Source organism: Anomaloglossus baeobatrachus, chromosome 1, assembly GCF_048569485.1.
Source record: "Anomaloglossus baeobatrachus isolate aAnoBae1 chromosome 1, aAnoBae1.hap1, whole genome shotgun sequence".
NCBI classification, from domain to species: Eukaryota; Metazoa; Chordata; class Amphibia; order Anura; family Aromobatidae; genus Anomaloglossus; species Anomaloglossus baeobatrachus.
In genome coordinates this window covers 696,009,708-696,035,179 of record NC_134353.1, presented here as the reverse complement: position 1 = coordinate 696,035,179, position 25,472 = coordinate 696,009,708, and the positions used below count along the sequence as shown (strand labels likewise).

The window sequence follows — 25,472 nt, the reverse complement described above, 5'->3', positions numbered from 1 at the left end:
CGGTGGGCATGTCTATCGAGCAGTTAACAAAAAAAAATAATTTAAAAAAAAACAAACCAAAAAACGACGTGCGGTCCCCCCAAATTTGGATACCAGCCAGGGTAAAGCCACACGGCTGAAGGCTGGTATTCTCAGGATGGGGAGCTCCACGTTATGGGGAGCCCCGCAGCCCAACAATATCAGCCAGCAGCCGCCCAGAATTGCCGCATCCATTAGATGCGACAGTCCAGGACTCTACCCGACTCATCCCGAATTGCCCTGTTGTGGTGGCAAACAAGATAATAAGGAGTTAATGGCAGCAACCCATAGCTGCCACTAAGTCCTAGATTAATCATGGCAGGCGTCTCCCCAAGTTACCTTCCATGATTAACCTGTAAGTTAAAGTAAATAAACACACAATAAAAAAAAGCCTTTATTTGAAATAAGAAACAATAACAAACACCCTCTTTCACCACTTTATTAAGCCCCAAAAACCCATCCATGTCCGGTGTAATCCACCGAGGTCCCGCGACGCTCTCAGCTCAGCTACATGAAGCTGACAAGAGCTGCAGTAGAACACCGCCGCTCCTGTCAGCTCCACACAGCAATTGAAGCAAGTCGCGCGATCAGCGATGACGTCATTCAGGTTACTCGCGGCCACCGCTGGTTCCTCCCGACTGTGACAGCAAGTCGCCCAAGTGATTGAAGTAAGCTGTGTGATCAGCGATGAAGTCACAGGTGAGTTACGGTCTCGGGTGGAGGACTCCAGCTGGCCGTGGGTAGCCTGAGTGACAGCAGCGCTAATCGCGCTGCTCACGTCAGTCTCTCAGGGGATTAGCGGTTACCGGTGAGTCCTTCACGGGTGACCGCTAATCAGTACGCGACACACAGACAGAGCCGCGGTATGACAATGAAGTCGGGTGAAGTTCACTCGAGTTCATTCTCATCGCGCGACTCTGTCTGTGTCTGCTGTTAGCGGGCATGTAGCAACGTCATTTTGCATCACACACTGAGTGACCGCTGTCTCACTGCAACCAATCACAGCCGCTGGTGGGCAAGTCTATATCGTGCAGTACAATAAATAATAATAATAATAATAATAAAAAAAGTGTGCGGTCCCCCCCCCCAATTGATACCCAGCCAGGATAAAGCCACACAGCTGAGGGCTGGTATGCTCAGACTGGGGAGGCCTATCGTTTTTAGGCTGCCCCCCAGCCAAAAAATATCAGCCAGCAGCTGCCCGGAATTGCCACATGCATTAGATGCGACAGTCCCGGCACCTTACCCGGCTCTTCCCAACTTGCCCTGGTGTGTTGGCAATCTGGGTAATAGCCCATAGCTGCCACTAAGTCCTAGGTTAGTCATGGCAGGCGTCTGAGATCCCCCCTCCCCATGATTAACCTGTAAGTGAAAGTAAATAAACACATACATCCAAAAAAGTATTTTCTTTGGAATAAGACAAAAAAAACTCTTTCACCACTTTATTAACCCACCAAACACCCCTCCAGGTCTGACGTAATCCACACGAGTTCCCACAACGCTTTCAGTTCTGCTACATTGGAAGATGACCGCTAGCGGCCATAGAGCACGACCGCTCCCTGTGAGCGCCATGCAGCAACTGAAGTGAGTCGCGCTATCATCGGTGACGTCACTCAGGTTACCCATAGCCACAGCTGGAGTCCTCCACCTGTGACCGCAAATCAGGCCACGAGATGACAGTGAACTCGGGTTAAGCTCTGACGTCACAGCTTCGGGGCCCCGCACTATTGCCTCTGTCCTGGCACTGACCTCAGAGGTTCACCTGAGTTCTTTCTCATCGCATGGCTCTGTCTGTTTGTTGCAGTCATGCTATCTATTCTTTCTATCTATTTTTTTCTATTTATCCCCTCTATCTATGTATTCTACTTATCTATCAAATCCTATCCTATCATGATCTATTTCTCCTTTAAAAATGCACTGTCCAAAACGCAGGGAAAACCCTTCGAAAACGCATGTGTTTTTGCCACTTTTTTTTGTCAAACGCACTGTTTACATTTGGCAGTCTGCCAGAGGCTGCATTTTTTTTTTTGACAAATCCAGAACGCAGCGTGCGGACATACCCGTACAGCTCCAGAGGGCGCATTTGCAGAGGGAATGAACTTCTTTTTTTGTTTTTGTTTTTTTTTTTTTCTATAGCCAAACCTGATTTAAACACTATTTGTCTTCAAGCTACCACGATATCTCAAGGCTTAATAGCGTTTTTGGTCCATATTATTCGTAATATTCTCTATCTCTATCCACCACATTGGTAATACAGGAATATTTTTTCCAAACTGCAGTTCATTTCTTCTACTTTCTGATCAGAATTCAGATATCGCTTAGTTTACTAGCTGTTTGTAATAAATTGGCATTGATCTTTTTTTTATTTATTTCTGCAGGGCTTACTCCTTGGTGGATTCCAGTCAAGTCTCCACGTTCCTTATTTCAATCCTTCTCATCGTCTATGGCAGCTTTAGGTTTGTGTTTTACCACCTAAGTATGACGTTTTTTAGCTTCATAACATGTTACTGCTAAACTGTGCCTTGCATGTAAGAAAACCATAAACTCCAGCTTTATATTCTGACACGCTATCTTAACCAACTGTACAGTGTTCCGGGTATATTCCGATGAACTTTGAAGCCTTTGCTCACAAATACATGGAACTGATGATATTTATTATTAGCCTCTGACCTAATTTGTCCATTATATTGTTTAAAGTTTAATTGCAGCGTTCACTATGAGAGATGAGCGAACCTGAGAAGTAAAATTCAATGTTCGTACTGAAGACTGACTTTACTAAAGAAAACAATAAAAAATAAATAACTAAAGATCAAAGTTTGGGCGCTTTACGTATGCTGACCACTCGCTGAGCGTCACTGTGTTTGGGTACTCTCGGTGATCAGCCCTGTGCGAGACGCTTGCAGTGTTTGAGCGACTCACACTGGGCTGATCACAACAGCGTGATCGGATGTAGTGTGCACAAAAAAATAAAATTAGGCTCTGTGCGCACTAGACCAATTTACCCGCGGATTTACCCGCGGATTTGCCGCGGAAATTTCTTGAGAAATGTCTGCAATCTTTGTGCAGACATTTCCCAGCAAATCCTATGTGAAAAAAAAATAGCTGTGCGCACGCTGCGGATTTTTCTCAAGAAATTTCCTTGAGAAGAATTTCTTGAGAAAATTTCTTGAGAAAATGAGCATGTCAATTCTTTTCCGCAGGTACCCTGCGGATTTCGGCAGTACAGCCTGCAAAATCCGCAGGGAACAACCTGCGGGAAAATCACGGCAAATTCGCGGCAAATCCGCATGCGGATTTGGTGCGGATTTTTTCCGGAGGTCCGGAAATCTTCCACTCCCAGAAGTTTCTCAAGAAATTTTCTTGAGAAACTTCACATTTCTAGTGCGCACAAAGCCTTAAATGAAAAAACCCTCCTACCCTCCCCCGGAGGGGCTGGCTGTATGTAGGCCTAAACGCCAATTAGTGACTTCCATTGGTCCAGGTCAAATCCAGGTCTCAACCCGATTTTTATCTAAAGGGCGGCTGAACCTGCCGAACCGAACTTCCACGGGTCGCTCATCTCTATTCACTATACAAACATCAATGCTTAAAGAATTAAAGGTTAACATTCTGCTCGCCTGCTAAAAAGGTTTGCCCAAAAATGATTTTTAGGCTTTGTGCGCACTAGAACTGTGAAGTTTCTCAAGAAAATTTCTTGAGAAACTTCTGGGAGTGGAAGATTTCCGGACCTCGGTAAATCTGCATGCGGATTTGCCGCGATTTTCCCTGCGGATTTTGCAGGCTGTACTGCCGAAATCCGCAGGGTACCTGCGGAAAAGAATTGACATGCTCATTTTCTCAAGAAATTTTCTCAAATTCTTCTCAAGTTAATTTCTTGAGAAAAATGCGTGCGCACAGCTATTTTTTTCACATAGGATTTGCTGGGAAATGTCTGCACAAAGATTGCAGACATTTCTCAAGAAATTTCCGCGGCAAATCTGCGGGTAAAACGCACTAGTGCGCACATAGCCTTAAAGATTATAGATAGAAAATGTGGATTTTACGGACACACATCTTGAATAGTGACAAGTCTATTTTTCTATGGATGGGGCTTTAGATTCTTTCATTGGCCCACATTTATTACTCAGCTAAACTACATTCACACATGTCTGTGATCTTTCCCATACAGCACACTGAACCACATTTTCATTGATCCATACTCCCATCCGGTTTAAAAGCAGATCTGTGTAGCTGATCCATTAGTCTCGACATGTTATATTCTCATTAAATTTGTAAATGCCATAAAAGTCCATTAAAAATGGATGAAAAAGCAGCAGACATTTTTTACTTCTGTGGTCCATTGATGTTTCATCTGTTTTTAACTAATCCATTGTTGAGTCACTGGATAAAATAAATAAATAAAAATCAAATAGTCTTAGGCTGCTTTCACACTACATTTTTTTTACCATGCGTCCTGAACGTTTTTTTGACGCAAAAAATGATCCAGTGCAAATGCGTTTTCATTTGCAATGAACTCGCGTCAACATGCGTTCACATGCGTTATAGTGAGGATCCAGCGACTTGCAGTTTTTTAACATTTTTCAAAAACGCTACTTGTAGCGTTTTTGAGCTGCGTCCAAATACTGCAAATTGCTGGATCCTGACTATACTGCATGCAAACGCTTGCATGCTGATAGACAGGATCCTGCTTGCTCTACTGAGCATGCACAGAAACCAGCCTCGGGTGATCAGTCTCTCCCCCTCACCCTCCCTCTCTCCCTTTCCCCCTCCCTCTCTCCTCCTCTCCCCCGCCTGAGAGCTGCGGACACTCGTTGCCAAGGTAAATATCGGGTAACCAAGCAAAGCGCTTCTCTTAGTTACCCGATGTTTACATTGGTTACGTGTGCAGTGAGCAGGCAGCCCGGCTCCTAGCAGCTGCGGATGCTCGTAACCAGGGTAAATATCGGGTATCCAAGCAAGTTACCCGATGTTTACCTTGGTTACGAGCCTCCGCAGCTGTCAGATGCTGGCTCCCAGTATATCACGTTCAGTTCCACTGACTCCCGATCACATGACTCCAATGCCCGCCCATAAACTTAAAGTGACAGGATCCTGCAAAATAACACACGTGTTTGCATGCGTTTTTTTGCTGTAAAAGCAGGATCCGCTTTTACAGCAAAAAAAGTTCATGACGCATTTTAAAAAAACGTAGTGGGAAAGCAGCCTTAATTTTAGTTTTTGACAGTTGTGAAAACGATACGGAGGCAATGCGAATGATAAATGAGAGAAGAACTGTCCATGTCACACAGATGCAAAAATACACACGTGTGAATGAAGCTTTAACCTCAGTTTGGAGGAAAATCTACAAGTTAAAAAGTCAAACCTCAAATTGATGCAAAATGATGTAACATTGTGTTCTGTTTTTTTTGCACATTTATTTAAAAGCGGTTTAATTCTTTTTAGGTCTCTGAACATGGACTTTGAAAATCAAGATAAAGAAAAGGACAGCAGTGGTTCTCCAGGAGCATTTAGTGGGAACAGCACCAATAATAGTAAGCCATGATTGTGTCCCCTGTGTAATTGTATATTTTCTAGAACTGTCGTTGTTTACGTGCTTTGTTGCTTCTGAGACTGAACCAGAGCTGATTCAGAAGTTCCTAGGCTAAGTTCACTTGTCCAGTAACCATCTGTTAGAACGGATCAAGCAGTAATCCTGAGACAAAAATTATGAAGGCACAACTTTTTTCTGACAAAAATGATTTCAACTGGATCCAGGTTTTAACACTGAAGTCTATGGAAAACAAATCCATTAACCCCCTTCATGACCAGACGATTTTGCACTTTCCGTTTTTGTTTTTATTTTTCGCCACCCTTGAGAGCCATAACGTTTTTATATTTTTCCGTCAATATAGCCATGTGAGGGTTGTTTTGGTTTTGTTTTTCAGAACGAGTTATACTTTTAAATGAAACCATGAGTTTTACCATATAGTGTATTGGAAAACGGGGAAAAAAATTCCAAATGTGGAAAAATTGCAAAAAAAGTGCATATGCACGATTGTTTTTCAGATATTTTATCCACTGTATTCGCTATATGGTAAAACTGATGTGTTGGTGGGATGCCTCAGGTCGGTGCGAGTTCGTAGACACCAAATATGTACAGTGCTGTACAAAGTATTGGCATCCCTGCAATTCTGTCAGATAATACTCAGTTTCTTCTTGAAAATGATTGCAATCACAAATTCTTTGGTATTATCTTCATTTAATTTGCCTTCAATGAAAAAAAATAAAAAAAATTGTCATAAAGCCAAATTGGATATAATTCCACACCAAACATAAAAAGGGATGGACAAAAGTATTGGCACTGTTTGAAAAATCATGTGATGCTTCTTTAATTTGTGTAATTAACAGCACCTTTAACTTACCTGTGGCACCTAACAGGTGTTGGCAATAACTAAATCACACTTGCAGCCAATTGACATGGATTAAAGCTGACTCAACCTCTGTCCTGTGTCCTTGTGTGTACCACATTGAGCATGGAGAAAAGAAAGAAGACCAAAGAACTGTCTGAGGACTTGAGAATCCAAACTGTAAGGAAGCATGAGCAATCTCAAGCCTACAAGTCCATCTCCAAAGACCTGAAAGTTCCTGTGTCTACAGTGCGCAGTGTCATCAAGAAGTTTAAAGCCCATGGCACTGTGGCTAACCTCCCTAGTTGTGGAAGGAAAAGAAAAATTGACGAGAGATTGCAACGCAAGATTGTGTGGATGGTGGATAAAGAACCTCGACTAACATCCAAACAAGTTCAAGCTGCCCTGCAGTCCGAGGGTACAACAGTGTCAACCCGTACTATCCGTCGGCATCTGAATGAAAAGGGACTGTATGGTAGAATACCCAGGAAAACCCCACTTCTTACCCCGAAACATAATAAAGCCAGGCTGGAGTTTGCCAAAACTTACCTGAGAAAGCCTAAAAAGTTTTGAAGAATGTTCTCTGGTCAGATGAGACAAGTGGAGCTTTTTGGGAAAAGCCATCAACAGCGTTGACAGGGAAAAAAGAGGCATTCAAAGAAAAGAACACGGTCCCTACAGTCAAACATGGCGGAGGTTCCCTGATGTTCTGCAGTTGCTTTGCTGCCTCTGGCATTGGACTGCTTGACCGTGTGCATGGCATTATGAAGTCTGAATACTAGCAACAAATTTTGCAGCATAATGTAGGGCCCAGTGTGAGAAAGCTGGGTCTCCCTCAGAGGTCATGGGTCTTCCAGCAGGACAATGACCCAAAACACACTTCAAAAAGCTCTAGAAAATGGTTTGAGAGAAAGCACTGGAGACTACTAAAGTGGCCAGCAATGAGTCCAGACCTGAATCCCATAGAACACCTGTGGAGAGATCTCAAAATGGCAGTTTGGAGAAGGCACCCTTCAAATCTCAGGGACCTGGAGCAGTTTGCCAAAGAAGAATGGTCTAAAATTCCAGCAGAGCATTGTAAGAAACTCATTGATGGTTACCGGAAGTGGTTGTTCGCAGTTATTTTGGCTAAAGTTTGTGCAACCAAGTATTAGGCTAAGGGTGCCAATACTTTTGTCTGGCCCATTTTTGGAGTTTTGTGTGAAATGATCAATGATTTGATTTTTGTTTCATTCTCACTTCATGGGGATGAGCGGACCGCAATAGCGCTGCTCAGAGGCAGAATTGGCTGAACAAGGTATTTATAAAAAGCCTTCTCTATCGGTTTTACAAAGATGTGGCCACTATTGAAGAGTAGTGAACCACCACTTTAAAACCAACATAAAAACAGATCCAGTTGAAATTCTTTTTTGTCCAGCAAAAGAGAACGCAGAACTTTATCAAATGATTGCTGCTGGATCAGTTCTATTAGATGATGACTGGACATGTGAACATATTTCTGATTTGTCTGTTTCTAATCACTGTGATTCCAGCCTCTGGCACCTACACTGGTCCCTAACTACCAAGTGGCTACTGTCAGTTTAGTGCTGTGCCCCTTAAAAAAAAAAAAAATGTACTCCATATAATAATGGTTTCAGTCACCTACCTGTGTGTCATCCTGTTGCCTTTAATCACGGATCCCAAAGGTCAGGCCTCCTTTCATCATAAAGTATTTTTTTTCCAGCATTGCATCATCACTTTGTGTTGACCGTTTTAATTAAAAGGTTGTCTTGCAATTGTTGGCTTAACCCCTTAATGACCTATGACATACTGGGTACGTCATGGTGACATGGTGCTTAACGACCCATGATGTACCCATAGCGAAATCGCAGCCCCGGTGAATGCGATCGGTTCACACGAACCTTAGATTCGGGCAGGAGGTAACCTCTGCCTGACCTCAGGAGAGGTCCCCCCCCCCCCCCGGACCTACAAAGGCTGTGATTGGCTGCGAACGCCGCTCAGCCAATCACAGCTCATTGAAAATGGCTGAAGCATTGAAATCCAGCCCTGATCAGTGCAGCTGTAGCACGGATTATTGGCTGGAGCTGGGTGATCGCTGCTTCACCCGTTCCAAGTTATGATTGGAGAGACCGGCCTTGTGACCGATCTCTCCAATCCCTTTGGATCTGGGGCCGGTGACCGCTCCCCTCAGCTTCACTCCGTCCGTGGAAGGCAGCTGAGGAGAGCGATCCCTGCAAGTGCCCTGGTAAGCCCCTGCCCCGCCCCGCCCCGATCCCCTGCCATCACCGCCGATCTCCTCTATCTGCTGCAGCCCCCTCCTGCCACCGCTCTCCCCCATCAGCCGCTGCCCCCCTCTGTGAGCTGCTGCCCGCGCTCTCCCATCCTAATCTGCTGCCCCCTCCACCATCTCAGCCTCCGCGATCTGCTGCCCTCTCTCCACCATCTCACCCTGTGCAATCTGCTGCCCGCTCTCTCCAGCTCACCCTGCGCCATCTGCTGCCCGCTCTCTCCAGCTCACCCTGCGCCATCTGCTGCCCGCTCTCTCCAGCTCACCCTGCGCCATCTGCTGCCTGCTCTCTCCAGCTCACCCTGCGCCATCTGCTGCCCGCTCTCTTCTGCTCACCCTGCGCCATCTGCTGCCCGCTCTCTCCAGCTCACCCTGCGCCATCTGCTGCCCGCTCTCTCCAGCTCACCCTGCGCCATCTGCTGCCCGCTCTCTCCAGCTCACCCTGCGCCATCTGCTGCCCGCTCTCTCCAGCTCACCCTGCGCCATCTGCTGCCCGCTCTCTCCAGCTCACCCTGCGCCATCTGCTGCCCGCTCTCTCCAGCTCACCCTGCGCCATCTGGTGCCCGCTCTCTCCAGCTCACCCTGCGCCATCTGCTGCCTGCTCTCTCCAGCTCACCCTGCGCCATCTGCTGCCCGCTCTCTCCAGCTCACCCTGCGCCATCTGGTGCCAGCTCACCCTGCGCCATCTGGTGCCAGCTCACCCTGCGCCATCTGGTGCCAGCTCACCCTGCGCCATCTGGTGCCAGCTCACCCTGCGCCATCTGGTGCCAGCTCACCCTGCGCCATCTGGTGCCAGCTCACCCTGCGCCATCTGGTGCCAGCTCACCCTGCGCCATCTGGTGCCAGCTCACCCTGCGCCATCTGGTGCCAGCTCACCCTGCGCCATCTGGTGCCAGCTCACCCTGCGCCATCTGGTGCCAGCTCACCCTGCGCCATCTGGTGCCAGCTCACCCTCCCATCTCTCGCCCTCCGCGATCTGGTGCCCGCTCTCTCTCCCATCTCTCGCCCTCCGCGATCTGCTGCCCGCTCTCTCCCATCAGCTGCTGCCCCCCTCCCTGATCTGCTGCCCCCTCCACTCCCATCAGCCGCTGCCCCCCTCCCTGATCTGCTGCCCCCCCTCCACCCCCTCTCATCCTCCTTGATCTGCTGCCCCTCCACCTCTCTTCCATCCACCGCCCACTCTGCCATCCTCCGCCGCGCACTCTGCCATCCTCCGCCGCGCACTCTGCCATCCTCCGCCGCGCACTCTGCCATCCTCCGCCGCGCACTCTGCCATCCTCCGCCGCGCACTCTGCCATCCTCCGCCGCGCACTCTGCCATCCTCCGCCGCGCACTCTGCCATCCTCCGCCGCGCACTCTGCCATCCTCCGCCGCGCACTCTGCCATCCTCCGCCGCGCACTCTGCCATCCTCCGCCGCGCACTCTGCCATTCGTGTGTACGTCCTGATTATTTTTTTTTTTTTTTTTTATGTAAACTAAGTAAGAAGTACAAATGCACTTAGTTTAGGGCCAGTAAAATGATACTGTAGTAATCAACTGCAGTATTTTTTTACTGAATATTGTAAGGGTCAGCCCAGTGCCACACGTGAGAGCGATGCACGAGTCCCACATCGCATCATCCTGCACGGTCACTCTCTTCCAGACAGGAGCGTGCGGCTGTGCTGGATGATGCGATGCGAGATTCTTGTATCGCTCTCACGTGTGGCACTTGCCTTAGTGTCAGTTGCAGGCGCTCATATTAATTTATATATATTTTTTTTTTTTTACGGACGTCCGTATTTTTAATTTCGCCAAACTAATTTTTTTGTATGGATGAGGGGGGGGGTGTAGTTTCCAAAATTGGGTCACATGTAGGGGAGCTCCATTGTTTAGGCACCTCAGGGTGTCTCCAAACGCAACATGGCGTCTGCTAATAATTACAACCAATTATGCTGTGTAATGGTGCTCCTTCTCTTCTGAGCCCCGCCGTGCGCCCAAACAATTGATTTCCACCACATATGAGGTATCTGTGTACTCAGGGGAAATTGCACAATTAACTTTATGGTGCATTTTTTTCCTGATACCCTTGTGAAAATGCTAAATTTTATGGCTAAAGTAACATTTTTGTTTAAAATAAGATAAAATTTTCATTTTTTCCTTCCACATTGCTTTGGTTGCTGTGAAGCTCCTAAAGGGTTAAACCCTTCACGACCATGGACGGATATATCCGTCATGGAGCGTGTCCCGTTAAGCCCCGCCCACTGCCGTGGGCAGGCGGCGGCGGACGGCACACATCAGCTGTTTTAAACAGCTGACGTGTGCCTGCTAGCCGCGGGTGGAAGCTATTCCACCCGCGGCCATTAACCCCTTAAATCTTGCTGCCAAAGTCTGGCAGCAAGATCTATATGCGCGCGGCCATGTTTTTTACTTACCGCCGCCCCCACCGGAAGTCACGTGCGTGATCACGTGACTATCGGTGGTTGCCATCGTAGCACAGGGTCATGTGATGACGCCTGCAGCTATGAAGTTTCACTTTCGACCGCGAGCAGAGAGAAACAGAAAGTGACTGAATCTGCTGTTTACAGCTGTATAGCTGTGATCAGCAGATAGATAAGAGCGATCGGATTGCTGATCGCTATAGCCCCCTAAGGGGACTAGGAAAATAAAAAAAAAAGTTTTAAAAAATAATAAAACAAAAAACCTAAAAGTTCAAATCACCCCCCTTTCCCCCCATTGAAAATTAAAGGTTTAAAAAAATAAATATACACATATTTGGTATCGCCGCGTTCAGAAATGCCCGATCTAGCAAAATATAAATTCAATTAATCTGATTGGTAAACGGCGTAGTGGCAAAAAAATTCCAAACGCCAAAATTACGTTTTTTTGGTCGCCGCAAGTTTTACGCAAAATGCAATAACAGGCGATCAAAACGTAGCATCTGCGCAAAAATGGTGCCATTAGAAACGTCAGCTCAAGACGCAAAAAATAAGCAGTCACTGAGCGATAGATCCCAAAAAATAACGCTACGTGTTTCTGAAAGTGGCGCAAAATGTGCGCCACTTTTATTGGACAAACTTGTGAATTTTTTTAACCCCTTAGATACAAGTAAACCTATACATGTTGGGGTCTACAAACTCGCACCTACTTCGGGCATCATACCCACACATCAGTTTTACCATATAGTGAGCACCGTGAATAAAACATCCCAAAAACTATTGTGCCATCACTGTTTTTTGCAATTTTTCCGTATTTGGAATTTTTTTGCTGTTTTCCAGTACACCATATGGTAAAACTTTTGGTTTCATTTAAAAGTACAACTTGTCCCGCAAAAAACAAGCCCTTATTTGGCAAGATTGACAGAAAAATAAAAGTTACGGCTCTCACAAGAAGGGGAGCAAAAAACAAAAATGCAAAAACGGAAAGTGCCCCGGGGCTGAAGGGGTTAATAAACTTCTTGGATGTGGTTTTCAGAGTGAGGGGGTGCAGATTTTAGAATGTGGTCACTTTTGGATATTTTCTGTCGCTTAGGTTTCTCAAATCACTCCAAATGTGATGTGGTACTCAAAAAAATTTTTTTGTAAATTTTTTTTTGGAAAAATGAGAAATTGATGATTAACTTTAAACCCTTCTAACTTCCTAACGGAAAAAAATTTTGTTTCGAAAATTGCGCTGGTGTAAAGTAGACAAGTGGGAAATGTTATTTAGTAACTATTTTGTGTGACATATCTCTGAGATTTATGGGCGTAAAATTTAAAATTTTGAAAATTGCGAAAATTTTTTCAATTTTCGCCAAATTTCTGTAATTTTCACAAATTTGAACACTAAGTGTTCCAGAGTTACAACCTCATAAAGTGACACTGGTCAAAATTGGAAAAAATGGCCTGGTCTTTAAGGTGAAAACAGGCTGGGGGTTAAAGGGGTAATCTTCTCTTATTAGATTAGTATAGCTATTTAGATAGCATACTAATTAGCAAATATATATATATATATATATATATATATATATATATATATATATATATATATATATATATATATATATATATATATATATATATATATATATACACATATTATTATATTGGCCTTCCGTTTCCTATATCCTGTCATTCTTTTGCAGTGAGAACTTTTATCTTACATTGTGTTCAGCTTGTTTTCCAAGTGATGGGTCACCAAAGCCTAGCCAAGTATGCATAAATAGTTAATTTCAGGAGAAGAGTTAACCCCCAAGCTTCCAGCTGTCTTTCTCCAGCCCTTTTATATTCAGCAGTAAGCTCCCAGTCACCACCCTTTTGTGACTGAGCTGCTGCTATAATCCTGCATCGTCACAGGCCTCCAACATTTGTAGTTTCTCTAATCACAACGATCACTTTCCAGAGTTGTGCAATTGTTCAACTGCACTGTTATGCTATCTATATATGTAAATATAGTGATAAACGTAAACTTCAGAACAATGACTGTAGCAAACAGAAACCGGAACTGTCACTTGAGTGTCTGTCTCCCAGTAACCAGGAAATAAGGAGCCTGCAAGAAGTATCAACTGCTCTAGAGACACCTTGAGAATACCCCTTTAAGGCTAGGTTCACACGCTGCGTTTTTGTGCGTTTTTTGTGGGAAAAACGCACCCGCGGCAAAAACGCATGCATTTTTACCGCGTTTTGGTGCGTTTTCTGCTGCGTTTTTGCTCACTGCGTTTTTAGGCGTTTATCAGTGAACAATGCCATTAAAGATTGTTGAAAAAAAGAAAAAATGTCTGATGTAATTTCCTTCTTCCATATGTTCTTCATTCTCCACCAGTGTATGCAGGAGAGCAGACAGCTGCAGAACTACAAGGCTCAGCATGCTCCATCCAGGACTGTATGCTGGAGGGAGAGGCAGGAGGAGCAGAACTACAAGGCTCAGCATCCTCCATCCAATGGTGTATGCAGGAGAGCAGACAGCAGCTGCAGAACTACAAGGCTCAGCATGCTCCATCCAGGACTGTATGCTGGAGGGAGAGGCAGGAGGAGCAGAACTACAAGGCTCAGCATCCTCCATCCAATGGTGTATGCAGGAGAGCAGACAGCAGCTGCAGAACTACAAGGCTCAGCATCCTCCATCCAGGACTGTATGCAGGAGTTTTTTGCCCCCCCCCAAAAACGACGTGGGCTTCGCCATATTTTTGTATGCTATCCAGGTACAGCAGGCAGGTACGGGTTGCCCCCAACCCCCAGCTGCCTATTTGTACCCGGCTGGGAACCAAAAATATAGGGAAGCCTTTTTTTTTTTTGTTTATAAATTATTTCATGAAATAATTAAAAAAAAATGACGTGGACTTCGCCCCATTTTTGAGTCCAGCCAGGTACAAGTAGGCAGCTGGGGATTGGAATCCGCAGTTCAGAGTGCCCAAGCTTTCTGGGCACCGCTGCTGCGAATTGCAGTCTGCAGCTACCCCAAAAAATGGCGCTTTCATAGAAGCGCCATCTTCTGGCGCTGTATCCAACTCTTCCAGCTGCCCTGATGCCGGGTGGCTCGCTAGGTAATAATGGGGTTAGGGCTAGCTGTATATTATCAACTGGCCCTAAGCCAGAAATTCATGGTGTCACGCCAATATTAGACATGGCCACCATGTATTTCTAGTACAGATAAAAATATTTTTCTATGCGTTGTTGTTTTTTTTTTTTTTTTTATTAGAAATAAAACACAACACAATTAGTGACTCCATCTTTATTGAAATAAAGAACCCCCTTCCTCCACAGTAATCCCTGGGTCAAGGGTCCTGCGCCGTCCCATCCGGATCCAATATCATCTGATCGGTTTGCTGGAAGGCAAAGTGATCAGATGATGTGTCAGGTTCAAGGGCCTGAATCACATCACACATCAGCTGATTGTATAATAGCCGTTTATACAATCAGCTCATGCATCAGTGCAAAAAAAAAAATACTTATGTGCTAATTACCGGCAGCTCCTGGAGCGATCGGACGGGAGTCTGATCCCGTCCGATTGCTGCAGGAGCTGCCGGTGATCAGCTGAAAGAAGTCTCCTGACGGCAGGATCAGCTGATAGGTTAAGCCGGCCGGGCACTAAAAAGCCGGCGTCATCGCGAGACTTACGATCAGCTGATGCGTCAGGTGACCGCATCAGGTGACCACATCAGGTGATCCACCGCCAGGTCCTGCAGCCATCGGACGTGCCTGGGAGCCGGCACACATCCGGAGCGGGGGTGGCGGTACCGGGAGAGGAGCCGGGAAGCGGACATGGCACCAGGAGTCTGCAGACAGGTGAGTATGACTTTTTTTTTTTTTTCTACTGTTCACTTTTGATTTTGCAGCTGCTTCCATCTACCGTCCAGCCATGGCGCCGCACGGAAGGTGGAAGCAGCGGTGGCGTTACCGGGAGGATTCACGCTTCTGTTTACTGACAGAAGGAATCCTCTTCCTGTACATGTCATTTTACTGCCCACCCCCTGCATTTATAGCTGCGTTTTTAGTCATAATAGCGCAGCTATATTTGCAATTTGTGATTTTCATTGCGTTTTTGAACATCTCATTGAGCTCCATGGGTGGAAAATGCAGTGAAAAACGCAAAACTATTTGACACCACAAAAACGCAGCTAAAAAAAACCGCTGTGTGCAGAAAACAAAAATGAAAACTCATAGACTTTGCTGGGGAAGCAAAGTCATGCAGTTTTCCGAGCAAAAACGCACCCGAAAAACGCACTGTGTAAACTTACCCTAAGTCTTCCATGGCATGAGGCTTGTCTCTGCACTTCTGTTAATGTGCAGTCCTGATTTTGCTGTTGTACTGAGCAATTTTTTTTCCAGCTAAATAGAAAGTGGGAGAAAGTGAAGACAGCGTTTGGGACTATCCCCACATTCTGTGCTCCATGTAGAATGGCTGCCACACCTCACTTGTTCATTTGCGTTGTATAAATATTCCACACATTTCATTTATCTTGTGGCAAACTGTGTGATCTCTCCAGCAAATTATATTTTTTTGTGAGCTATCTGCACCACTCCCCATGTACTCGCCAAATCAGTGCCCTACTGCCACGGTGATTCCTTACACAATAAGCTTTCAAATGGTGAGAAGTACAGATTACTGCTGAGATGTCAGCAATTCCAGTTATGGCCCTGATATAGCCACTGTGGAGCAAAGGTGATACATAATCATCGTACAAAGTAATTTACTGGTCGTACTTTAGAAGGCATGAAATGGTGTGGAATAAAGCGGACTGTACACATAAGATATTTGCTGTACATGAGTCTTCTGTCGTGTTCTGTAAACGTACCCATTCCTCTTGGTGGTGGCGATATGTGTCAGACAAGCAAGCCATACGGGTATTGCTTTTTGTAACTACAGTAGGACTGGACAAGTTAGCGTCTGTACTAGCCATAAAATAGGAATCCCAAAACAGTGGGGTCTCCAGAGACTGGATGGAGTAGGAGGTAACAACGAGCCCATATATGTGGTGAATTCTTATCAGATCAGGGTCAGGTCTGAGGAGTGTGCAAACCGTTATCTGTTGTATATGACCTGACACAACGCTGCGGTCTGTCCTCGCCCCTATTATTCATGTGCTTACATTATTACATTATGGCACAAACGTGGGATCAAAATGAGGTTGTGTTATTGTGGCTTAAAGTAAGACGATTATCACTTTTAATTAGTTTCTCGGCTCTGTAGAGATGATGGGATGTGTCATAGTAAACTACATTAATATTTTGATTTGCTGAGATAGCCAAATAAAATACAGTAAAACAATGCAACTTTGTCTTTAGTCAAATGCATTTCTACCTGTGAAGTAGGCCGTGGCGCAGAGGATGTCAGTGCAGGGCTGGGGACAAGTGAGTGTGTGTGCGTGTGTACACATGTGGAGTGCGGGAGGGGGCGGAGCCGAGTGGTGAAGTGTCGGCCTCCTTGGACACATATCCAGGGTAAGTATCGGGTAACTAAAAGCAAAGCACTTTTTGCTTGGTTACCCGATATTTATCTTGGATACCAGCTTAGCGCTGGCTCCCTGCACCCGTAACCACTGTAAATATCGGGTAACTAACCAAAGCACATTGCTTGGTTACCCGATATGTATCCTGGTTACGGGTGCAGGGAGCCAGAGAGAGCATGCGCAGCAAAATCCTACGGATTGCGCTGCTCAAAAAACGTTACAGGCTGAGTTGCTCCCGCCCGGCGGTCAGTTAAAAAACGACTGACCGCGACTCAGCGGATGCAACGCAGCATCATCAGTCGCAATCCGTCACGAATAAAAGTCTATGGGGAAAAACTGGATTCCTGCAAAATATTATGCAGGATACCGTAATTCCTCAAGGCGACGAATTGTGACTGATGCAAAACAACGGACGTGTGAACCTAGCCTAACCCAGCATTATGATTTTGCAGGATTGAAGAGTTTTTGTTTTTTTTTTTCTTTATCGGAGATTTAGGGGTTTTCATTATTACATCATTGGAGCTGTTTTTGTGTAACATGTTGCAGTGTTTCGCATTCAGCTGTTTACAGTAGCCAGCTTTAGGGATAGTGATGAAAAATACACATGCTCATAGATGGGGAATCATTTGAGACTGAAACCAGCTTTCTCTTCTACAGGTATCCAAACTATTGACTCTACTCAGGCTTTGTTCCTTCCTATTGGCGCCTCCGTGTCTCTTCTGGTCATGTTCTTCTTCTTTGACTCTGTTCAGGTGGTGTTCACTATTTGCACTGCAGGTGAGTATATTCTTTGTTCAAAGTGATGATTAGTTTCCCAAAGGTGAAAAAAAGAAGCTAATGTTCATTTTGTCTTTCAGTTCTCGCAACAATAGCGTTTGCATTTCTCTTGCTCCCTATGTGCCAGTATTTAACCAGGCCTTGCTCTCCTCAGAATAAGTGAGTATGCATCTATGAATTCTGTGAAAATGAACCACCTTTTGTTTGATCTCAGTTGCCAACAGGTTGCTTTTTTGTTTTTGATCTGCCCCTTTATTAAAGGGAATTTGTCAGTAGGTTTTTGCCACCTCATCTGAGAACAGCTTGATATAAGCAAAGAGACCCTGAATCAAACAATGTATCACTTCGTTTACTGGGGGCATCAGTTTTGACTCAGAGGTTTTAGACCTTGAAATGCAGCAGAGCTGAGAAAGCTGTCATCCCGCCAACTCCAGACTCATGTGCAATAAGTATGGACCCTTAGCTGACATAGTCCAGCAATGATTATGTCCTGAAGCTAAAACAAACATTGCAAGTAAAGCGCTCAGTGTGATGAGACCCAGGGTTGAAATCCGTGTTAACCCTTACATCATGCTGTCTTCACTTACATAGGAAAAAGCTGCTGAGAGATTGCCTTTATGGAGGATAATACATAAACTCCATGCTTTGTGTGATTATATATCAGAAGCTGAACATGGAAGCACAATGCCAAGTAATGATAAGCGTTTGTAGGATTAGGATCTGCCAGATTCATTTAGTTTAGATCTGGTTGAAGTGAACCTGTTAGGTCCCATGTGCACCCAGAACCAGAAGCAGTTCTAGGTATTTATTGCTATTCCCTGCCTAACCATCCCTGTATCTACTAGCATAGCTGAAGAGATCTTCAGAAAACGTATTTAGCTAGTCAGCCCCCTTAGCATGTTAGTATGCCCCTGTGGGCGTGCTTACATGCTAATAAATGTGCAGCGTCAGACAATGGTTGCGCTCACCTGTCTGCTGCCATTGCGTCAGAGACCCGGACTTCGGCTTAGTGCGCATGACCCTGGCGTTTCGGTCATGCGCACTACATGGGATTGAAGCCTGGACTCGTCAACCTAGCTTCAGTGTGCATGACTGAAAATCCGGGATCATGCGCACTGAGCTGAAATTCAGGACTGCGATGGCAGCAGAGAGGTGAGCCCGACCATCCTCTGACGCTGCGCATTAATTAGCATGTTAGCATGCCCTCAGGCGTTCTTGCATGCTAAGAGGGCCGACTAGTCAAGGGAAGTAACGCACTTATGACTAGTCTCTGGCCTCATTAGCATAATTGTGCAAATTCCATCCGCACGTTGCGTTTTAGAACACAGCGTTTCAGCTGCTGCCAAAACATGCGTTCTAAAAATCTACATGTCACTTCTTTTGTTCGTTTTGGTTGCATTTTCCCCTCTCTGTCTCTCTCTCTCTCTCTGTCTCTTTCCCTGTCGGTCGGTCTCTGTCTCTTTCCCTGTCGGTCGGTCTCTCGGTCTCTTTGTCGGTCGGTCTCTCGGTCTCTTTGTCGGTCGGTCTCTCGGTCTCTTTGTCGGTCGGTCTCTTTGTCGGTCGGTCTCTCGGTCTCTTTGTCGGTCGGTCTCTCGGTCTCTTTGTCGGTCGGTCTCTCGGTCTCTTTGTCGGTCGGTCTCTCGGTCTCTTTGTCGGTCGGTCTCTCGGTCTCTTTGTCGGTCGGTCTCTCGGTCTCTTTGTCGGTCGGTCTCTCGGTCTCTTTGTCGGTCGGTCTCTCGGTCTCTTGGTCGGTCGGTCTCTCGGTCTCTTGGTCGGTCGGTCTCTCGGTCTCTTTCCCGGTCGGTCGGTCTCTTTCCCGGTCGGTCGGTCGGTCTCTTTCCCGGTCGGTCGGTCGGTCTCTTTCCCGGTCGGTCGGTCGGTCTCTTTCCCGGTCGGTCGGTCGGTCTCTTTCCCGGTCGGTCGGTCGGTCTCTTTCCCGGTCGGTCGGTCGGTCTCTTTCCCGGTCGGTCGGTCGGTCTCTTTCCCGGTCGGTCGGTCGGTCTCTTTCCCGGTCGGTCGGTCGGTCTCTTTCCCGGTCGGTCGGTCGGTCTCTTTCCCGGTCGGTCGGTCGGTCTCTTTCCCGGTCGGTCGGTCGGTCTCTTTCCCGGTCGGTCGGTCGGTCTCTTTCCCGGTCGGTCGGTCGGTCTCTTTCCCGGTCGGTCGGTCGGTCTCTTTCCCGGTCGGTCGGTCGGTCTCTTTCCCGGTCGGTCGGTCGGTCTCTTTCCCGGTCGGTCGGTCGGTCTCTTTCCCGGTCGGTCGGTCGGTCTCTTTCCCGGTCGGTCGGTCGGTCTCTTTCCCGGTCGGTCGGTCGGTCTCTTTCCCGGTCGGTCGGTCGGTCTCTTTCCCGGTCGGTCGGTCTCTTTCCCGGTCGGTCGGTCTCTTTCCCGGTCGGTCGGTCTCTTTCCCGGTCGGTCGGTCTCTTTCCCGGTCGGTCTCTTTCCCGGTCGGTCGGTCTCTTTCCCGGTCGGTCGGTCTCTTTCCCGGTCGGTCTCTTTCCCGGTCGGTCGGTCTCTTTCCCGGTCGGTCGGTCTCTTTCCCGGTCGGTCGGTCTCTTTCCCGGTCGGTCGGTCGGTCTCTTTCCCGGTCGGTCGGTCGGTCTCTTTCCCGGTCGGTCGGTCGGTCTCTTTCCCGGTCGGTCGGTCGGTCTCTTTCCCGGTCGGTCGGTCGGTCTCTTTCCCGGTCGGTCGGTCGGTCGGTCTCTCTCATACTCACCGATCATTGACTGATCACCGTCGCAGCGCTGCTGGGCTGTCACACTGCGGCGGCTTCTCCACTTTTTGAAAATGCCGGCCGCTCATTATTCCATCTCGTATTCACTGCTTCCCCCGCCCACCGGCGCCTATGATTGGTTCCATTCAGACGCGCCCCCTTGCTGAGTGACAACTGTCTCACTGCAACCAATGTCAGCCGCCGTTGGGCGGGTCTATGTATGTGCAGTAAAATAAAGAAATAAAAAAATGGCGTGCGCCCCCCCCCCCCCTCCCCCAATTTTGATACCAGCCAAGATAAAGCCACACGGCTGAAGGCTGGTATTCTCAGGATGGGGAGCTCCACGTTATGGAGAGCCCCCCAGCCTAAAAAGATCAGCCAGCAGCCACCCGGAATTGCCGCATCGATTTGATGCGACAGTCCCGGGACTCTACTCGGCTCATCCAGAATTGCCCTGGTGCGGTGGCAATCTGGCTTATAAGGCGTTAATGGCAGCCAATAGCTGCCACTAAGTCCTAGGTTAATCATTGCAGGCGTCTATGAGACACCCCGAATGATTAACCTGTAAGTGAAAGTAAATAAACACATACACCCAAATTATTTGAAATAAGACAAAAAAAAACCTCTTTCACCACTTTATTAAAATCCCCAAACACCCCTCCAGGTACGGCGTAATCCTCATGAGGTCCCACGACGCATCCAGCTCTGCTACATGAAGCTGACAAGAGCGGTCACAGACCAGACCGCTCTGTCAGCTCCACGCAGAAACTGAAGTGAGTCGCACTGTCAGCGGAGACGTCACTCGAGCTGGCCGCGGGTAACCTAAGTGACGGCACCGGTGACAGTGCGACTCACTTCAGTCACTCAGATTTGCGGTCACCGGTGAGTACTTCACCTGTGATCGCAAATCAAGCCGCGGCACACGCACAGAGCCGCGCAATCACAATGAAGTCGGGTGAAGTTCATCAGAGTTCATTCTGATCGCGCGGCAGTGTCTCGCAGCCAGTCATGCTCGTTTGACAGTGCGGTCCCACTCTAGTCTGCTGCAAGTCTATGGGGATGCAGCAGAGCCGAGTGAGACCGCAATGTCAAAAATGTGCGTTCTGGATGCTTTTCCCACTCTCTTTGGCAGAGCAAGCATCCAGAACGCATGAATTCTCCAGGAATTCTGCAGTAACTGCTTCTCAGAACGCAGCTTTTCGGCTGCGTTCTGAGACGCACATGCAATGACTTACACGCTGCAGAATAGAACGCAATGTGCGCACATAGCCGAAGTATTGGGGTATAGCAATATTATAGTACCCTCGGGTAAAGCAAGTATTTGCTGTTGAAATCTAAAAGCATCTGCACGTTATCACTATTGTAGTATCCCTTCTGAATAATCACAACTGCATATAAGACTAAATCCTGTCATTAAATTAGAGACTGTACTCAAATGTATTTTTTGTGCAAAAATTCAGACCTGAATGTCTTTATATAGAAGAAAGAATGATGCTCAAAAGTTTTACAGAATAAGGTGATAATTGGGCATTGGGTTTTGTGTGGCCACATAAATGTAAGGTCATTAAATGCACAAGATCCATATTTATCAGATGTGATGGTCCTGGCATTAATCTACCAATGTCTCCATTTGTTTCTCAGGATTTCCTTTGGATGCTGTGGTCGTTTTACAGTAGCAGAGCTGCTATCCTTCTCTCTTTCTGTAATGCTCGTTCTTATCTGGGTGCTGACAGGCCACTGGCTGCTCATGGATGGTGAGTTCTCTTCTCTTCTTTCTGAAAGGCATGTCACAGATAAAGTGGGTCACCAGCATAGAAGCACCATAGACATTAGGCTCAGGCTACTTTCACACTTGCGTTAGTCGCAATCCGCCGCTTTAGAAAACAGCCCAATCCGTTAACGGCTTGCGCTGTTTCCCATAGACTTGTATTGGCGACGCATTGCGACTGTCTGCATTGCATCCGCCGCGTGACGGATCAGTCGTGGAACGACTGACTGTTTGGCAGCAGGAACACAGCACGTAGCGTTTTTTGAGCTGCGGAATCTTTTTTTTTTTTTTTTTTCCCACTGCATGCTTAGCTCTAATGTTTAACCAATGAAATCAATGTTTCTCTTTCTCTCGGCGGCCAGGCGATCAGCTGATCGGCCGGTGGCGGCTTTTGTGAACACTCAGCTGATCGCCCGGTCGATCGTTCACAATAGCCTGCCGCCGGTAAAACAGTAAAAAAAAAACAAACAACGGATCGTTGTTTTGTAGCATCAGTTACATCAGTTGTGCCACTATCTGCAACGCATCCGTTGCATCAGTCGCACAACTGATTGTGACGGATGCGAAACAACGCAAGTGTGATAATAGCCTTAGAAACCTTGGGTGGTTTGAAGTTTTAAATGTAGGTTTTTTTCCTTCTGTCTGTACGATATGCTGTAGCTGGGTAGAGCACATTACCACTTGTCATAACACATTGCATGAATTCCTCTTTGAAGAAACTGTTTTGAACAATCCACTACTTTGTTTCTCTTTCCAGCCCTTGCAATGGGACTATGTGTAGCAATGATTGCCTTTGTCCGCCTGCCTAGCCTGAAGGTTTCCTGTCTTCTACTTTCGGGGCTACTCATATATGATGTGTTTTGGGTAAGCAGAATTGTTGGTTTCAAAGGCATAGGTCTGTTTTACAATAAATGTGATGCCAAATTTGTAGACTGATGTCATTAGTCCATTGATTTAGGCTGTTCTGCAGCCATTAAACAGTCTGTCAGCCCAAATATACGCTTCAAGCTAACCACATAGCCTAGTAGAAAATGGAGCAACAATAAAACTTATTCTTTTTATCTTTCAAATCTGTTCTTCTACTGCCCCCCCATTATTTTTTAGATATTTTAAAGGATGCACTGTGCGACTGATTGTTGGGGACCAGTGTCCTGCAACTCACCCCTTCTTCTCAACTAATCATTCAAAACACCATTTTGAATTGCGCAGTTCCTTATGCACAGCACTATACTGTAAATAAAAATTCTGGGTCTGTGCTCCACCATCAGACTGGTCTACAGACTCATAGAAATAATCTGTTACCACCTCCTTAGTTGAAGGGGAAACTTGCAAATTGAACACTCTAAACTTCAGGAGCCTATGTCTCAGCCATGCAGTGGAGAAAGAAAACTGTTTTAGTTGTTGGTTGTACAGTGCCTTGCGAAAGTATTCGGCCCCTTAAATTTTTCAACCTTTTCCCACATTTCAGGCTTCAAACATAAAGATAAAAAATTTAAATGTTGTGGGGAAGAATCAACAACAAGTGGGACACAATTGTGAAGGTGAACAATATTTATTGTTTATTTTAAATTTTTGTAAAAAATAAAAAACTGAAATTGTGGTGGGCAATATTATTCGTCCCCTTTACTTTCAGTGCAGCACACTCACTCCAGACGTTCATTGAGGATCTCTGAATGATCCAATGTTGTCCTAAATGACTGATGATAAATATAAGCCACCTGTGTGTAATCAAGTCTTCGTATAAATGCACCTGCTCTGTGATAGTCTCAGTGTTCTGTTTAAAGCACAAAGAGCATCATGAAGACCAAGGAACACAACAGGCAGGTCCGTGACACTGTTGTGGAGAATTTAAAAGCCGGATTTGGTTACAAAAAGATTTACAAAACTTTCAACACCCCAAGGAGCACTGTGCAAGCGATCATATTGAAATGGAAGGAGTATCATACCACTGCAAATCTACCAAGACCCGGCCGTCCATCCAAACTTTCATCTCAAACAAGGAGAAGACTGATCAGAGATGCAGCAAAGAGGCCCATGATCACTCTGGATGAACTGCAGAGATCTACAGCTGAGGTGGGAGAGTTTGTCCATAGGAAAAAAATCAGTCGTACACTGCACTAAACTGGCCTTTATGGAAGAGTGGCAAGAAGAAAGCCATTTCTTTTTCGCTCCTAATTGGGAGACCCAGACAATTGGGTGTATAGCTATTGCCTCCGGAGGCCACACAAAGTATTACACTTAAAAGTGTAAGGCCCCTCCCCTTCTGGCTATACACCCCCAGTGGGATCACTGGCTCACCAGTTTTGTGCTTTGTGCGAAGGAGGCAACACATCCACGCATAGCTCCACTGTTTAGTCAGCAGCAGCTGCTGACTATGTCGGATGGAAGAAAAGAGGGCCCATACAGGGCTCCCAGCATGCTCCCTTCTCACCCCACTTCATGTCGGAGGTGTTTGTTAAGGTTGAGGTACCCATTGCGGGTACGGAGGCTGGAGCCCACATGCTGCTTCCTTCCCCATCCCTTTTTACAGGGCTCTGGGTGAAGTGGGATTCTATCGGTCTCCAGGCACTGAGACCGTGCTCCATCCACAGCCCCTGGTATCTGCTGGACATGGAGCGGAGTATCTTCAGGGACATGGCCCTGCTACATGGAGGTACTCTGTGTCCCTGTGGGGACCGCGCAGACACACGGCAGCACTGCTGGGTGTGTTAGTGCGCCAGAGACAGCGGCGCTGTCCGCACTAGTGCCATCGCACACCACAGCGTTGCTGGGTGTGTTAGTGTATTGGGTGACTACTGCGCTAACCGCCGCTGCCATTTTTATTTAAGGCGCCGCTGGGATTTGTGGTGCGCCGGGGACTTCCGCGCCGGCCAGCACTGATATGCCGGCCGCGCTTATTAACTCGAGTCCCCGGCTTCTGGGCCTAGTCTCCCTTCGTTACCGCCCACAGACCTGACAGTCAGGGTAGGGGCGTGACGCTGCATAGCACAGCAGCGCTGAGAGCTGGAGTATGTTTTGCATACTCCACCCCTCTCACTGTGTGCACTGTGAAACCGGATTCCCGCACTTTCTCAGGCACGCCCACGGCTTCCTTCTCTACAAGGACGCCGGCAGCCATTAGTGTCAGTTTCTGTACGATACAGAGACAAGTGTGGAAGACCCTGGCATTCTGATAGTCACACAATCGCTGCAACAGGCGTTAAGCAGCACCTGTGGTGCTAACCCCACTAGTGCAGAAGTGCACTTATAGATATGCTTGTACTATATACATTGCACTGTTTGGTCGCACGTTGTATATACCCTCCTGGATTGTGCGGAGGAGTTATCAGCATATTCTCTGTGTAAAACAAAGGTGCAGAACCACATGTTTTTCTATGCAGCCGGTACAGCATGTACGGCTATACGGCCGGCAGGTTACATAGACCCCCATTATATCCAACTCAGCCGGAGTCTCTGCTAATGGCCAGAGGATGAGGACGGTGTCTGCAGTATTTACTGACAGATTTTCTGAGACTATGGCTATGATACTAGAAGCCTAGCAGTCCGGACATGTCTCTCACAACATGGGCACTGTTGAATCATTGATCCATGGCCCCCCTCAGTGTGAACAACTAACAGCTCCGG

The 25,472-nt window shown here is 46.8% G+C and overlaps 1 protein-coding gene across 1 annotated transcript in view; it reads left to right on the top strand.

The window, feature by feature from the left end:
• Window positions 1–25,472, top strand: part of SPPL3 (signal peptide peptidase like 3) — a 63,801-nt gene that overhangs the window by 27,966 nt on the left and 10,363 nt on the right. The window contains exons 2-8 of the mRNA XM_075321916.1: window positions 2,155–2,266; window positions 2,397–2,474; window positions 5,461–5,549; window positions 17,252–17,371; window positions 17,452–17,530; window positions 21,722–21,834; window positions 22,606–22,712. Of these exons, the coding sequence (XP_075178031.1) occupies window positions 2,155–2,266; window positions 2,397–2,474; window positions 5,461–5,549; window positions 17,252–17,371; window positions 17,452–17,530; window positions 21,722–21,834; window positions 22,606–22,712 (698 nt within the window). The remainder of the gene's footprint in view (window positions 1–2,154; window positions 2,267–2,396; window positions 2,475–5,460; window positions 5,550–17,251; window positions 17,372–17,451; window positions 17,531–21,721; window positions 21,835–22,605; window positions 22,713–25,472) is intronic.